This window comes from Myotis brandtii, unplaced genomic scaffold (genome assembly GCF_000412655.1).
Source record: "Myotis brandtii unplaced genomic scaffold, ASM41265v1 scaffold43, whole genome shotgun sequence".
Classification (NCBI taxonomy): Eukaryota; Metazoa; Chordata; class Mammalia; order Chiroptera; family Vespertilionidae; genus Myotis; species Myotis brandtii.
Window position 1 is genome coordinate 1,289,440 of NW_005366455.1, and position 12,514 is coordinate 1,301,953.

Genomic DNA, 12,514 nt, shown 5'->3' on the forward strand with positions numbered 1-12,514 from the left:
TTCTCTGGCATAAGGTAATCGGACACCTTCTTGTGCCAGATATATGGAACAAATTAAAGATTTGATGATGCCAATGTTTTCTCAAACTTGCTGTATCTGAAGAGAGTGGGGATCCGTAATCCAGCTGCTTAAAATCATTACTCACAGAATTTCGGTGAAGATGAATGCCCAGAGGTATTCATCTGGGTCAGGGTAGGGTGGGCAGTTTCTTCATATGCGTTTAAGGTGGGTAGAGCTACTTTGTTTAAAGAAGTTTTTCCTCAGCTTGGCTCTGTTGACCTAGTAGTTATTAATTAGGGCAGTAAGTTATCTGTCAAACTTGTTTGTTGTTTTTTAATTTTTGTCTAGGTCTTCATAGGTCTTTTAATACCAAGATGGGAGAAGCCACATTAAGGATTCCATTTCAAGTCCAGAACCCTGCCGATAAATTTGACTTAGGAGACTGATTCGTATATTGTGGTTGAAAGTAAGAGAATGAACCACTGGCAGGAAGACTTCAGCCAAGGAGAGAAATGGGACGTTTCCTTGACTTACGTCGCTCGGACCCTCTCGTCCTCATCGTGCCTCCCTCCAGATGGCGAGAGCTTTATGTGGCAAAGCCTAGGAGTGGAAATGCTGGGTCAAAGCATAAGAACATTTTTCGAGTTTCTATTTATGTGCATCAATTGCCAAAACAGGTGTTTGATTTGCAATCTATCCATAAAATTTATGTAACAATTTTTAAAGAATTGAGGCAAATTATATCTCCTTATTTTAATTTGCATGTCTTTAAATGTTAGTAAGGAAGCTTTTTATGTATTTATTAACCATTTTACTGCTTGTTTTTTAAATGGCCTGTTCATCTCCTTTAATCAATAGGCCATTTAAAAAAATAATCATAGCATAAGTACAATTAAATGAAAGGCCACCATTTCTTGGAACAGATTGTTTCCCTGTATTTTTCTAAAGAAGGGTACTAAACAAAAATGTTAACATTATCAGGTAGTGATTTAACTTGGAGAATCACAAATTTCTCTATTCAACATTTTAAAGCACAAGGCTTCTATTTCTGTCCTAAGAAGGGAGTGGTGAATGAGAAGCTAAGAGGCAAAGATGATGGCAACTCCAGAGTCCAGCTCAGGCTGCTGTGCTCCCCAAGCGTGCTCTGGCCAGGGGTAATGTGTATCAGTGTACAGGGTCACAACTCTCTGGTGGTACCTCAAAGCATATTTTTGCAAATTGAATTAAAATTTCTCTCCCTGGTTATGCTACTGTCTGTTCTAATTTGTTGCAATTAACAGGACTTCCAAGTAGAAGAAGAAATTGGATTTTTAAAAGTCATGGAATAGAGAACTACCTTTTACTTGGACCAACAAGCATATGAAAATATCCTCTACATCGTCAGTCAACAGAGAAGTTCAAATCAAAACCACGAGGAATTACCTCACACCCATGAGGATGGCTACCATTAAATAAATAAATAAATAGTCCAGGTTGGAGAGGATGTAGAGAAATTGGAACCTTTCTGCTCTGTTGGTGGAATTGTAAAATAGTGCAACTATTATGGAAAACAGTATGGAGTTTTCTCAAAACGTTAAAAAAATGGAACCACCATATGATCCACCAATCCCACTTAACAAATTTCAAAAATGATCTTAAAGACATATTTCCACTCTCATATTCATATCAGCATTGTTCCTGACAGCCAAGAGGTAGAGGCAACCCAAATGTCCACTGATGATGATTTTTAAAATGTTGTACATCCATACAACAAAGTGTTGTTCAACCTTAAAAAGGGAAGGAAATGTCACAACATGAATGAACCTTGAGGACATTACCTTGAGTGCCATAAGCTCATCACAAAAAGACAAATACTTATAATGAAGATTCTAACGTAGTCACATTCATGGAAGCAGAACATGGGATGGTGGTTACAGGGGGGAGGGGCGGGGGCGAGGGGTGAAAAGAGTTGTTTAACGGAACAGTTAGTGTTGCAAGACAAGACAGTACTGGAGATGTGAATATATTTAACACTACTGAACTGTACACTTAAAAATGGTTAAGATGAATAATTTTGTTATTTTTTTAACCATAATTTTTTAAAATTAGGTTTAAAAAACTTACTTTCATTAAGCATTACTCCAGAAATTTAATAAGAAATTAATTTCCGACACAAGAGCCTTCTAGGGGAATAAGGACAGAAAACTAACTGGGTACTTGGTACCTACGCCTGTGCCTTTTCCTTCACTACAAAGAAAAGCAGGCAGGCACTGCCCCCGCCCCCTCTCCCCCAATGCCCTGGGGAAGAGGAGCCGCCTCCAGCCCAGTGGCTCTCACTTGCCAGGTGAGTCCAGGTACCCTAAGATGGGCAGCGGCGCCCACAGCTGCAGGCTGCGCCACACTTGGATCCACTTTAGGTAAACTCTGAATATGCCGAACAAAATAAGGCAAAATCAGGGTTCATGGCAGAAAAGGCTGGTGGAAGGGACCCACAAACTCAAGACCCCCTTTCTGAGATGTAAGGAGAAAGGTCATTTATTAGTGAGAGATTTAAATTCTCAGAAAACGAAGGGGGAGAGAATGAACAGAGAGGTCAGGGGCCAGGGGTCAGGCCTGCAAGGCCAAATCCCAGCTTTCTTTCTTAATTTTCTCAAGCAGGTTCAAAACTAAGTGAAGTCGATTCTCAGTTTATTGTGAGTCTTCTTTATTTACAGAATAAGTCTTTAAAAGGTCAAGGCAGTTTTATTTCTTAAATAACATGTCAATCATATAAAACAACTGGAACCAAAGTAGAGAAATATATACAATATAACACATTAGGTATTTTCAGTATTGTTCATTGAATTTTCATACTAAGTTAAAAGAGGCTATTATGATTTACAATATCATTTCTCTAGTTAAAATTAAACCTGTCCAAAGACAGAATGTACATTTTTTATAAAACCAGCACAGAAGCATTAATAAAAATGCTCATGATTGTAATTTTAATTTTTCTATAATACACTGCACCCGTGTTACAAAAACAAACAAAAAAAGGCATTGCACTAGATGCTTTGAATACTGCTTAAGTCAGTATGTTAACACTTGAGGAGTAATGAATGGCCGATCTCTTTCAATGAATGGCTCATTCACAATAACTTCCACTCTATTAACTAAGCAGACTTTCTACAGATAGACTCCTTTCCGTGGCAGTTATAACAAGCCCACTGCTAGTGGGTAAAATGCCAAAGAGAAACTGATGCCACAAAAACCAACACAACCCTATTATTTACACTATCCAATAAAAGCTAAAGTTAGAAAGCCACAATCTGCTGGATCAAGGAAAAAAATTATAAGCAGGGCATTTTATAGAAAATTTTTAGTATCTAAAAATTTAAAATATTCAATAAACTGTAAAAGGACTTGCAACAGCTTATCCCCCTCATTTTTCTTAGGTTTGGGTAAGAAAAAAGTAAATACTTTTTCATTTTTAATATAGTTTTGATGGCATCAAAAGGCTTCAAATTTATAAATAAGATTTTTAATGCAACATGTTTAGTTTTCTTGTGCTACTATCAATTATTTCCAGGATTCATATTTAATTCTAAGGAAGGAAATATTAAGATTTCTTCCATATTCTTAACTTTTCAGCATTAATATTCTCTAGGCCTTGAAAGCGAATTCAAGGAAGGTAAAGTCAACCAGTGGTCAGCACTGAGCAGCACAATAGTTCAAACACCTTAAATATTGGGTGGCCTACACAGGAGCAGCAACGAATTAAAGTTTATATTTCCCCTTCATTAAGACAGTTTTAAAAGGATAGCAAGTATTGCTTCAGATTATATTGGAACAAGAGAAATGTGCTATTATAGGAAGCCTGAAAAGAGTAGAACGCTCACAACTTTATAAATCCCCCAAATTATCCTTTTTATGCAAAGAAGCCAAGAGGAAATATTCAGGTTACGTTATTATTATGTTTAGTACTTCAGATCACTTTTTAAACCTTTTTTTAAAAAATATATCTTTATTGATTTCAGAGGGGTCCTGCATACCCCCAACTAAGGATGGAGCCCTCAACTCGGGAATGTGCCCTTGAACGGAATCGAACCAGGGACCCTGCAGTTCACAGGCCAATGCTCTATCCACTGAGCAAAACCAGCTAGGGCCACCCTGGATATTTCTTAGATAGATGTCACTTAACTTTCTGGTTATATTGAAATAGACACTTTACCTCTACAAAAAAAAATGAACAAGTGCTTCCCTTTCACCCAATTTCTTGGATTGGGCCTAAATTATTTTTTACATTTAAAAAACTCCTTCATTAACCATTCGCCCTTTGGGGATTTAGTCATTATAGACTCATTTACTAATGTTGTCCTTGAAAGTTAAGAGCAAAAACCTAGAATAAGAGCATGTGCAAGTAAGTGCTGTTTAACATATTAACTGCACAAAAGTTGTAAACAAACTTGAAAAACAGCTCCAGAAAAAAAGGCTTAAAGTTAATAGCAGCAGCCTCTTGCCATCCACAGAGAAGTAAAGACAGAACCTGAGAAACATCAAATGTACTGGAAAGATACAGGGCAGGGCAGAATTCCTGATTTAAGTCACATTCCTCTGTAAAACAAGAAGAGGCTGTGTCCATCTGTTTAACTGGCCATTCATAGAATTCACAATTTTTTTTTAAGTCTCAAAAATCCTGATACTAGGCAACATTAAATTATTACATAAGAACCAACTCCCCCCCACCCCCCAAAAAATCTCACCAGCTCTACAAATGCTTTTTAAGTGAAGAATATATCAAATGTGATGCCCAGAGAGTCACAGTCTCTGAGACATTGTTTTCTTAGCAGGACTGTTAGCAAATTCAACAACCTACTTTTCACCCTAGCTCCTCATCTCTAACCATGTATTTGTCCTTAGCCCTTTGAAATGTGTCTATACTTCTGCTTAAGTGAAAAAGAAGTCCATGCCACGTTTCAGTCCAGGGAGAGCCAATTTGTAGACATCGAAAACCAAAATGCAAATCCACGGAATTTTAACCCTCAGTTACAGATGGCCCACACAGACGCAGAACTGAAAGGCCTTGGCAAATAGTGGTGAATGTGACAAAGAAGTCAAATGTAGCTTATTGGTGGTCCTTTGCTCCAGCCCCCTGTCCAAATGTAGCTTATTGGTGGTCCTTTGCTCCAGCCCCCTGTCCTTCACGGTCCACTTCAAAATAAGTGTTTCATTTCAGCAGTTCAGACCTAAACCTGTCCAGTGGTCCGGGACCATCAGGAAATACTTGTCCATTGCTTCACAAAATCTAGTCCTGTACAGCTCTGGAGAGACCACAGTTGGCATTTTACCTAAAATTATGAAAGAGAAAAGGGAAAAGAAAACCGTCACATAAGTGATCAGGCAACTCACTTCAAAAGCTGTCCTTTCATGTAAACTGCATACCCCCCAGCAGTCTGAGCCACGACATAGGACAGGTCCTTCTTGGTAGGAGCTCCTATTTTAAAAGATGAGCTCTTGCCTAGAGAGATGTGTACAGCACAAAGGGGCCAGCAGTGCGTATAGATCTCAGAAGACTTCAAGTGTTAATTCAAAATAACCTTATTCAGAACCTCTGCCCCCCCCCTTTTTTTAACTTTCCATTTTGAGAACCTCTGGCAATTTAACACAAATTAAAACTCAATATTTACTAACCTACAACTCCTTCTATTATTTGATCATTTTAGAAATTATGATAAAGTCAGAGATAACCACTAATTTTTTTGGAATTAAAAATGTATCCATTTTTTAAAATGTTAACTGATAAGGAAAACATGAGAATAGTTTAAAGAGAAAACAAAACAAAAACTGCTCACCTTGTCCTCCTAAAATTCCTGTTGATTTCACAACCATCTCAAGCTTTTTGTCCCATGTAAATGTCCGAATATAATCTGTTGCAGAAAGCAAAATCAGCAATAAAGTTTTATCAATAGATATAAGCAAAGGACACTAATAATTACTATTACTTCTACAATAGTTAACATTTACTGAGTCCTGACAGTATGTGATGTGCCCACAATATGCCAGGTACCCTCCTATGGATTTTCCCCCATATTATTCATAGGCCTTCATTTATAAGTGACTTTTTGGCCGGGGCCAGTGGGCACAGTGGTTAGAGAGTAGGCCCATGCACTAAAGGGTCATGAGTTCGATTCCCAGTCAAGGGTGCAAACCTGAATTGCAGGTTCAATCCAGTCGAGGTGCCGGCGGGAGGCAACCAATCGATGCGTCTCTCTCACACTGGTCTCTCTCTCTCCACCCGCCTCACTCCCTCTCTTTCACTCTCTCTAACAATCAATTGAATAAATATCTTTGGGTGAGGATTAACAAAAAATAAAAATAAATGACTTTTTGAATGCAGATATTTTGGGTAAAGATAATAAAAATGGAAATGAGGGAATTGAATAGAGGTACTATTTATATCCTAGAATTTAAAATCTATTATTTTGAAATTTTTAAATGAAACTTGATAAAAATATTCAATAAGCTATTAGTAGACCAGGTTCAGTATAATCTTCAAATTTGACTCTGGTTTCAATCATGAACCGTAAGTGAGGTAGGCTTATTGACTTACCTATAATTCCAACAACCAGCTCATTGCTGGTGTCATCTCGCCCAACCAGCAAAGAATAATCTATAATGAGGTGGCTAGAAAGGAAGTGGGAGTCACTGCGGATCGAGGCTCTCAGCACAGCTTTGGAATGAGAGCGGATATACAGAGGGTTGTCTCGGACCATCTTCAGGAGATTCTCATCCAGCAGCACTACATCACAACTCTCCTTCCCCGTATCAGTTTTCACATTTCTATTCCTAAGTGAGCCCTTTAAATCAAATACCTGGCAGAAAGAAAATTCAGTCACATAGGAATTGTTACAAATGATTAATGTCATTAAAGCAAAAAGCCAGAAAGGCTCCCTATAGCCACTGCCATTATACACACTTTTACATTTAATTTAAAAACTTAACCTATGTCATTAAATGCATGCATTATAATTGTATAATACATAAAATACATGTGATATAATTACATCATATGAAATTAATACCAAGTACTCAGTTACAGAAACATTTCAAAAATAACTGACCCATTTAATCAACTTTAACATCAATAAGTAACTCCAAAAATACCTCACTGGATTGAAAGGCAGTTTAGAAACCAGATGCAAATATTCTTAGGAAACTTAAAAGTTTTGATTCCAAAACTTTATGTGATTACTTATGGCAATAGAGAAGCAACAGCCCACCTTGAGGAATTTTGGGGTAGTGGCAACGGTCAGGGATTGGGGACTAGACCAGTGCGGCCTGAAGTGTACTGGACAGACCGTTGCTAGTAGGTTGCTCCTGGCTAGTGATGATGTAATGCACATCAATTACATCAGGAAGCAGACTTTAGTTCAGCAGCTGTTTTTCTCATATCATAGCAAGACATTCCCAATGAAGAAAGTAGTGCATCGAATTGCATTCCAGTACAAGCTCCGCATCTCACCACCGACTGGAAACAGTTCAAAGGCCAGCACTTTAAAGAGTACTTACTGTACTGGAAAGAAGACCAACCTGGTTCTAGAAATATCTGTGACTGCCATAAAGTACTTCATTTCTGTGGGCCTTCATTTCTTCATGTTTAATACTGAAATGGCAGGAGTACATCTGCCATCTAATTCTATAATTCTGTGTTTCTAGGACACTGGAGATGCTAAATTTTAGGACTAGTCTACAATATTCCTCTTTATTCTTCCCTTATAGGGTTCAACAAACCCAAAGTTAAATTTGACCAAGCAACCAAATTCTAACATGTACTATCCAACAAAAAGTTGTTCTCTGATTCATTATATTCACAAACTAGAAAAACAAAGGGTTCCAGTAGCTAAATGCTTTGCATCGTCCAACATCCTTACCTGTGCCATCTTTCTCCCATAGAAAAGATTTTCCATGACAAGGAGATCTAACTTCTTCTCAGTGTTGTTCTGAGAATTCTTATAACCAATTCTGTAAACTCCAAGAATTTTGGCTAATGCAGTGGGCCTCTAATCAAGAAAAAATGAGAGTAAACTCTTATCAAAAAGGATTATTTGTAAATTTAATACCAATATCTGGGTTTTTCATGTTATACCCAATTACGATCTTTTCTTAATATGAACAGTCTGAGGGCCTTAAAAAAACAACTTGAATTTCAGAATCAAGTAAAGCAGCAATGCCACTGAATATACTAGATCAGCCGTGGGCAAACTACGGCCCGCGGGCCGGATCCGGCCCGTTTGAAATGAATAAAACTAAAAAAAAAAAAAGACCATACCCTTTTATGTAATGATGCTTACTTTGAATTTATATTAGTTCACACAAACACTCCATCCATGCTTTTGTTCCGGCCCTCCGGTCCAGTTTAAGAACCCATTGTGGCCCTCGAGTCAAAAAGTTTGCCCACCCCTGTACTAGATCCTCCACAACCTCCCAAGGGATAATCCCCCACAAATGTTCAAATCCACAAGTTTTATGACGACACTGAATTTCCCCGGGGACTGCAATAAACCATAAAAGGGAAAAAGATCCACGTGACTCCCCCATACCTTTGCCGGCAGGGTCACTCCTCAACGGCAACAGACAAACCTGACCACAGGCTCCTCTCTTTCTGCCTAAGGAACCCATGCCCTCATTTTTCAACACTTTTCAAATTTCTGTCTCAGCAAAATTACAAATTATTAAATGTTCAGCTATTTTCATCCAGTCTTGATGTTTTTAATCGACATATATATACTAATTAAATGCAACTTGCTTGAGATCTCTTGGCTCCTCAGTGGCAAGGTAGGAGGAGTTTGAAATCACTGCTATCCCATCTCTGCAGCACACCAGAGATCCAGCACGGCCTGTCCACATCTTACCACAGAGAAAACTCTCATCAGGACCAGCTCTGAGGATGTAAAGGCCCAGTGACTCTAGCTATGGACCGAGGTTTGGGATGCCTACCTTTTGCTGAACAGCGTTTGTAATGTAACTGAAGTAGTGTGGTGCGAAGTCGAGGAAAGACTGCACTTCCAGACGAGGCATTTGCTTCAAAATGAATCTATCATCTAAAAGGCAGAAATCTCATGGTTAGTCAATCACAATTATTCACTGAGATGATCTACAGTAAATCATTCCAAAGATCCCAAATGACTTACTTGCTTCCTGTTTTAATTTAAGAGATACTTTCGGATGTCACAGAGAAAATCCTCATCAGAACACAGTTCTCAAGTAACTGAAAAGTGGGAAGGGCGTCATGTAGTCAAGAAGCCTCTTTTGAAAGTACCACCCCTAAATTCATAGCTGATCTGCCTTTTAAAACTAAAACATTTTTAATAAAATTTTATAAATGTTTTCCTTTGTTATCAATCCAATAAGTAAGTTATAAAAGCTCTTATCAAGCAATCTGACTGTATTATCTCCAGTGATTTCGCTCGGTGGGTGTGGAGAATGGAATGTGAAGTACAAATGTCACAGCCTTCTGTAAGCCTTGGTGAGTGAGGACCTTGGCCTTCCCACTCTAAGGTTAAATGTTTCTAATTTATCTTTCTCTCATCAGTGCTGAAAGATACAAATCCTTTTTTATTTTAAGGAATTTCTATTTATTTTTATTTTTAAAATAAGTTAATTTAATATTTTCCATTACCATTTATCCCCTCTATACCCTTAAATAGAGGAAGGGAGAGAGAGAGAGAAGCATCGATGTGAGCAAAACAGCAATCGGCTGCCTCCTGCGTGCCCCATAATGGAGAGTCAGCCCAAAACGTGGGCATGTGGCCTGACTGGGAATCAGACCAGTGACTTGTCAGTGCACAGGGCAATGCCCAACCAACTGAGCAACACAGGCCAGGGCTGAGGTACCTTTTGAATTTTCTGGAAGTGCTCTGTTATTTGCATTTGGAAAACTCAGGACTAGAGAGAATTTAATACAAAGCTGATCAATGTTTGTCTCTAATTACACACCCTGTATATGTATATTCTTTTCAATATTTTATGACACAGCATAAAGTAGAAACATAAAAACAGAAAACTCTGTTTGCCAACTGACATAACATACTGCCTCAATTCAAGCCATTCATGAATTACCTGAGGGAAAGAGAGATACCACTGAATCAGTAAACGACTAAAAGACTCACCTTCAGTCGCATAGAAGGCAGCCCCCGATTTGCCTCCGCGGGCCTGCCAGGGCGACGAGTGCGAAAGGGATCGAATGAAATCTTCTTCACTGCTGCCCAAAATCACTTCCCGCATCTTATGAAATTCTCCCGCATAGTAGAGCCGACAATAAAACTTGGCGTTAGCATCGGAAAATTCTATAAACAGAAGTGTTAAAAAAAAAGCTTTTATGAATCAAACATCTCTTTTCCCTCTTGTCCAATTCTACACTTCCCATCAAACACAGCCATTTAATTTTCTCCACAATAGCGTTTTTCATGTTAAGTCTACTATATCCCTGTTTATCATAATCTTGTTAAAGTGATTTTTAGAGAGGATTAGAGAGCTCCTAATGACCACCATTCCATATTCACATAAAAGTCAAACATAATATAAGACCCATTTCTGACTTTATACTGGTTACTGTATTTTCATCATTGTACTTTTACATATGGTATATAATATTCTGGATAGTAAGTTTTTAGCACCCACATACATACACACAATTCTAGATACCTTGTCAAGACTCTGTGGCTCTAGATTACACAATAAGTAATTATTAAAACATTAGAAATTATAATTTAAGGGTTAAAAATTATCATTTCAATTAAGTGTAAAAATTAACTTTCTTTATAAGTGAATAACGTATATTTCATGAACGAGATCGAAACTAACTAAAACTACATCAGCACACAGACTTAATATTCAAGGAATAGAATACTTATCTAGGATGTAACTGAAAGCCTCAAATAATAGAGTTTGCTCAATTATAGTCCCTGGGCCTAAACCAACAACATTTTATCTCATACTTACGGAGCTCCACATGAGGATTCGTGAGTTGTTTCTTTTGTGTATCTCCTCCATCAACTTCATCTGTAAAGTTTAATATCATTAGTCAAGCCAAAATTTTAGTTATCACTTCATTTTGCCTGTTCTTTCTCCCCTGACATAACAACAAAAACTGACCTTCTTTATCTTAGCCAAGTCGCTCTCATGCAAGCACTGTATACAATTTTTATTGTAAAGTATTACAATAATAGTTTACAATAAAAATGTGTGTACCTTTTGCAAGATCAATTTTCAAATTAAAAAATAGAGACTTTAGGGTAAAGAATAATTTTGCTTATACTTCAGTGATTCCTATAATAGCAATATACTAACTCAGCTCTTACATCAAGATTTTCTATTCAGAGTTTATGACCAGTTTCCCCCATGTGGGGAATAGTACTTCTCCAATGGTTTGTGATTCTTTCTGAATCAGATATTTATAATACATAAAATATACTAGTGTCTTCTTCAGAGCTACTTTTGTTTTATATTTGACTGATCTGTGTGGCACACCTACTGCCAGATCCAGTTTAACTACTGTAGATTAGAAATATTTTTAACATCTAGAATAAGTCATCCTTGAAGTTTCATATTTCAAAATTATTTTTTCCAAAGCACCAATGCCCTCCAAGGATCATAGCTCAATAGCAGCCTATAGAATACTAAACAGGTATCTTAAAATAATAATGAAGATTTATCATGCAGTTGCTATTTTTTAAATAAACTACTAATTCATGATCTAATCTACTGCCAATCTATTTGAGCCAGATGTTAAGTATTTTACTCAGTCACAATTACTCAATTTGCCAACACATACATAAAAACAGCCAGACAGTAAGTAACTGAATGGGTGTGCTTATGTTCCAATACAACTTCAGTTACAAAAACCGGTCAGCACAGGCTGCTGACTCCTGGTCTAACTCCAGACTCAAACACAATCAGGTAGACATATTTCCTAACTATCAAAATGAAGGTGGACAGCAATAGCCTCAACCGTGCAGGGACTGGAAAAGAACATCTGAGGGGTTGGTGGAAGAGAACCATTTGAATATATACTGTGAGTTGCATGTGAGACACATGTCTAACATGTGTAATGTCATGTAAACCTTGGGAGACATTGATTGCTTTTTGCCACTTTACAGGTGGGGAAGGAAGGATTTCTGGCTCTACCTCGCAGTAAGTGATTGCAATGACATCTGAAACCAGCGGACTCTCCAAGCGCCATGCTCTTCCACTCTACCACACTGAGTGTGAGGAGTGAGGGGCCCTGGTTTCAGCAATAAGAATCATCTACTTACAGCTCTAAGGAAATAAGCAACTAAACTATGTCAATCAAAGCCTAGAGTAAGCATGCTCGGTCTCCCTTTAACACACCTGGAGGCTCGATGCCTTGATTCTCTGTCCCCTCCTTGCCCGTCTGCCCGACCTGGTAGTAAGCGCTATCTGCCCCACGTAAGGTCTCTCTCTTCTGGGAGGAGAGATCAGGGCTTTTCCCTGCCGTCCCTCGGAAGAAGGACAACATTCCAGAAGCCTTTTTGGC

General features: G+C 38.0%; 1 protein-coding gene across 9 annotated transcripts in view; it reads right to left on the minus strand.

The window, feature by feature from the left end:
- Positions 1-4,054: 4,054 nt before the first annotated feature.
- Positions 4,055-12,514, minus strand: part of PIKFYVE (phosphoinositide kinase, FYVE finger containing) — a 69,773-nt gene continuing 61,313 nt past the window's right edge. For 6 of the 9 annotated variants that reach the window (XM_005874203.2, XM_005874204.2, XM_014546066.1 and 3 more), the window contains 8 exons: positions 12,349-12,513; positions 10,960-11,019; positions 10,128-10,304; positions 8,956-9,059; positions 7,890-8,018; positions 6,569-6,830; positions 5,811-5,885; positions 4,055-5,306 (listed from right to left, as the gene is read on the minus strand). In XM_005874203.2, coding sequence (XP_005874265.1) covers positions 5,191-5,306; positions 5,811-5,885; positions 6,569-6,830; positions 7,890-8,018; positions 8,956-9,059; positions 10,128-10,304; positions 10,960-11,019; positions 12,349-12,513 — 1,088 coding nt within the window. In that variant the 3' untranslated portion in view covers positions 4,055-5,190. Of the gene's footprint in view, positions 5,307-5,810; positions 5,886-6,568; positions 6,831-7,889; positions 8,019-8,955; positions 9,060-9,149; positions 9,227-10,127; positions 10,305-10,959; positions 11,020-12,348; position 12,514 lie in introns of those variants that run through there. The other 3 variants (XR_001363659.1, XM_014546067.1, XR_001363660.1) reach the window with 3 other exon arrangements.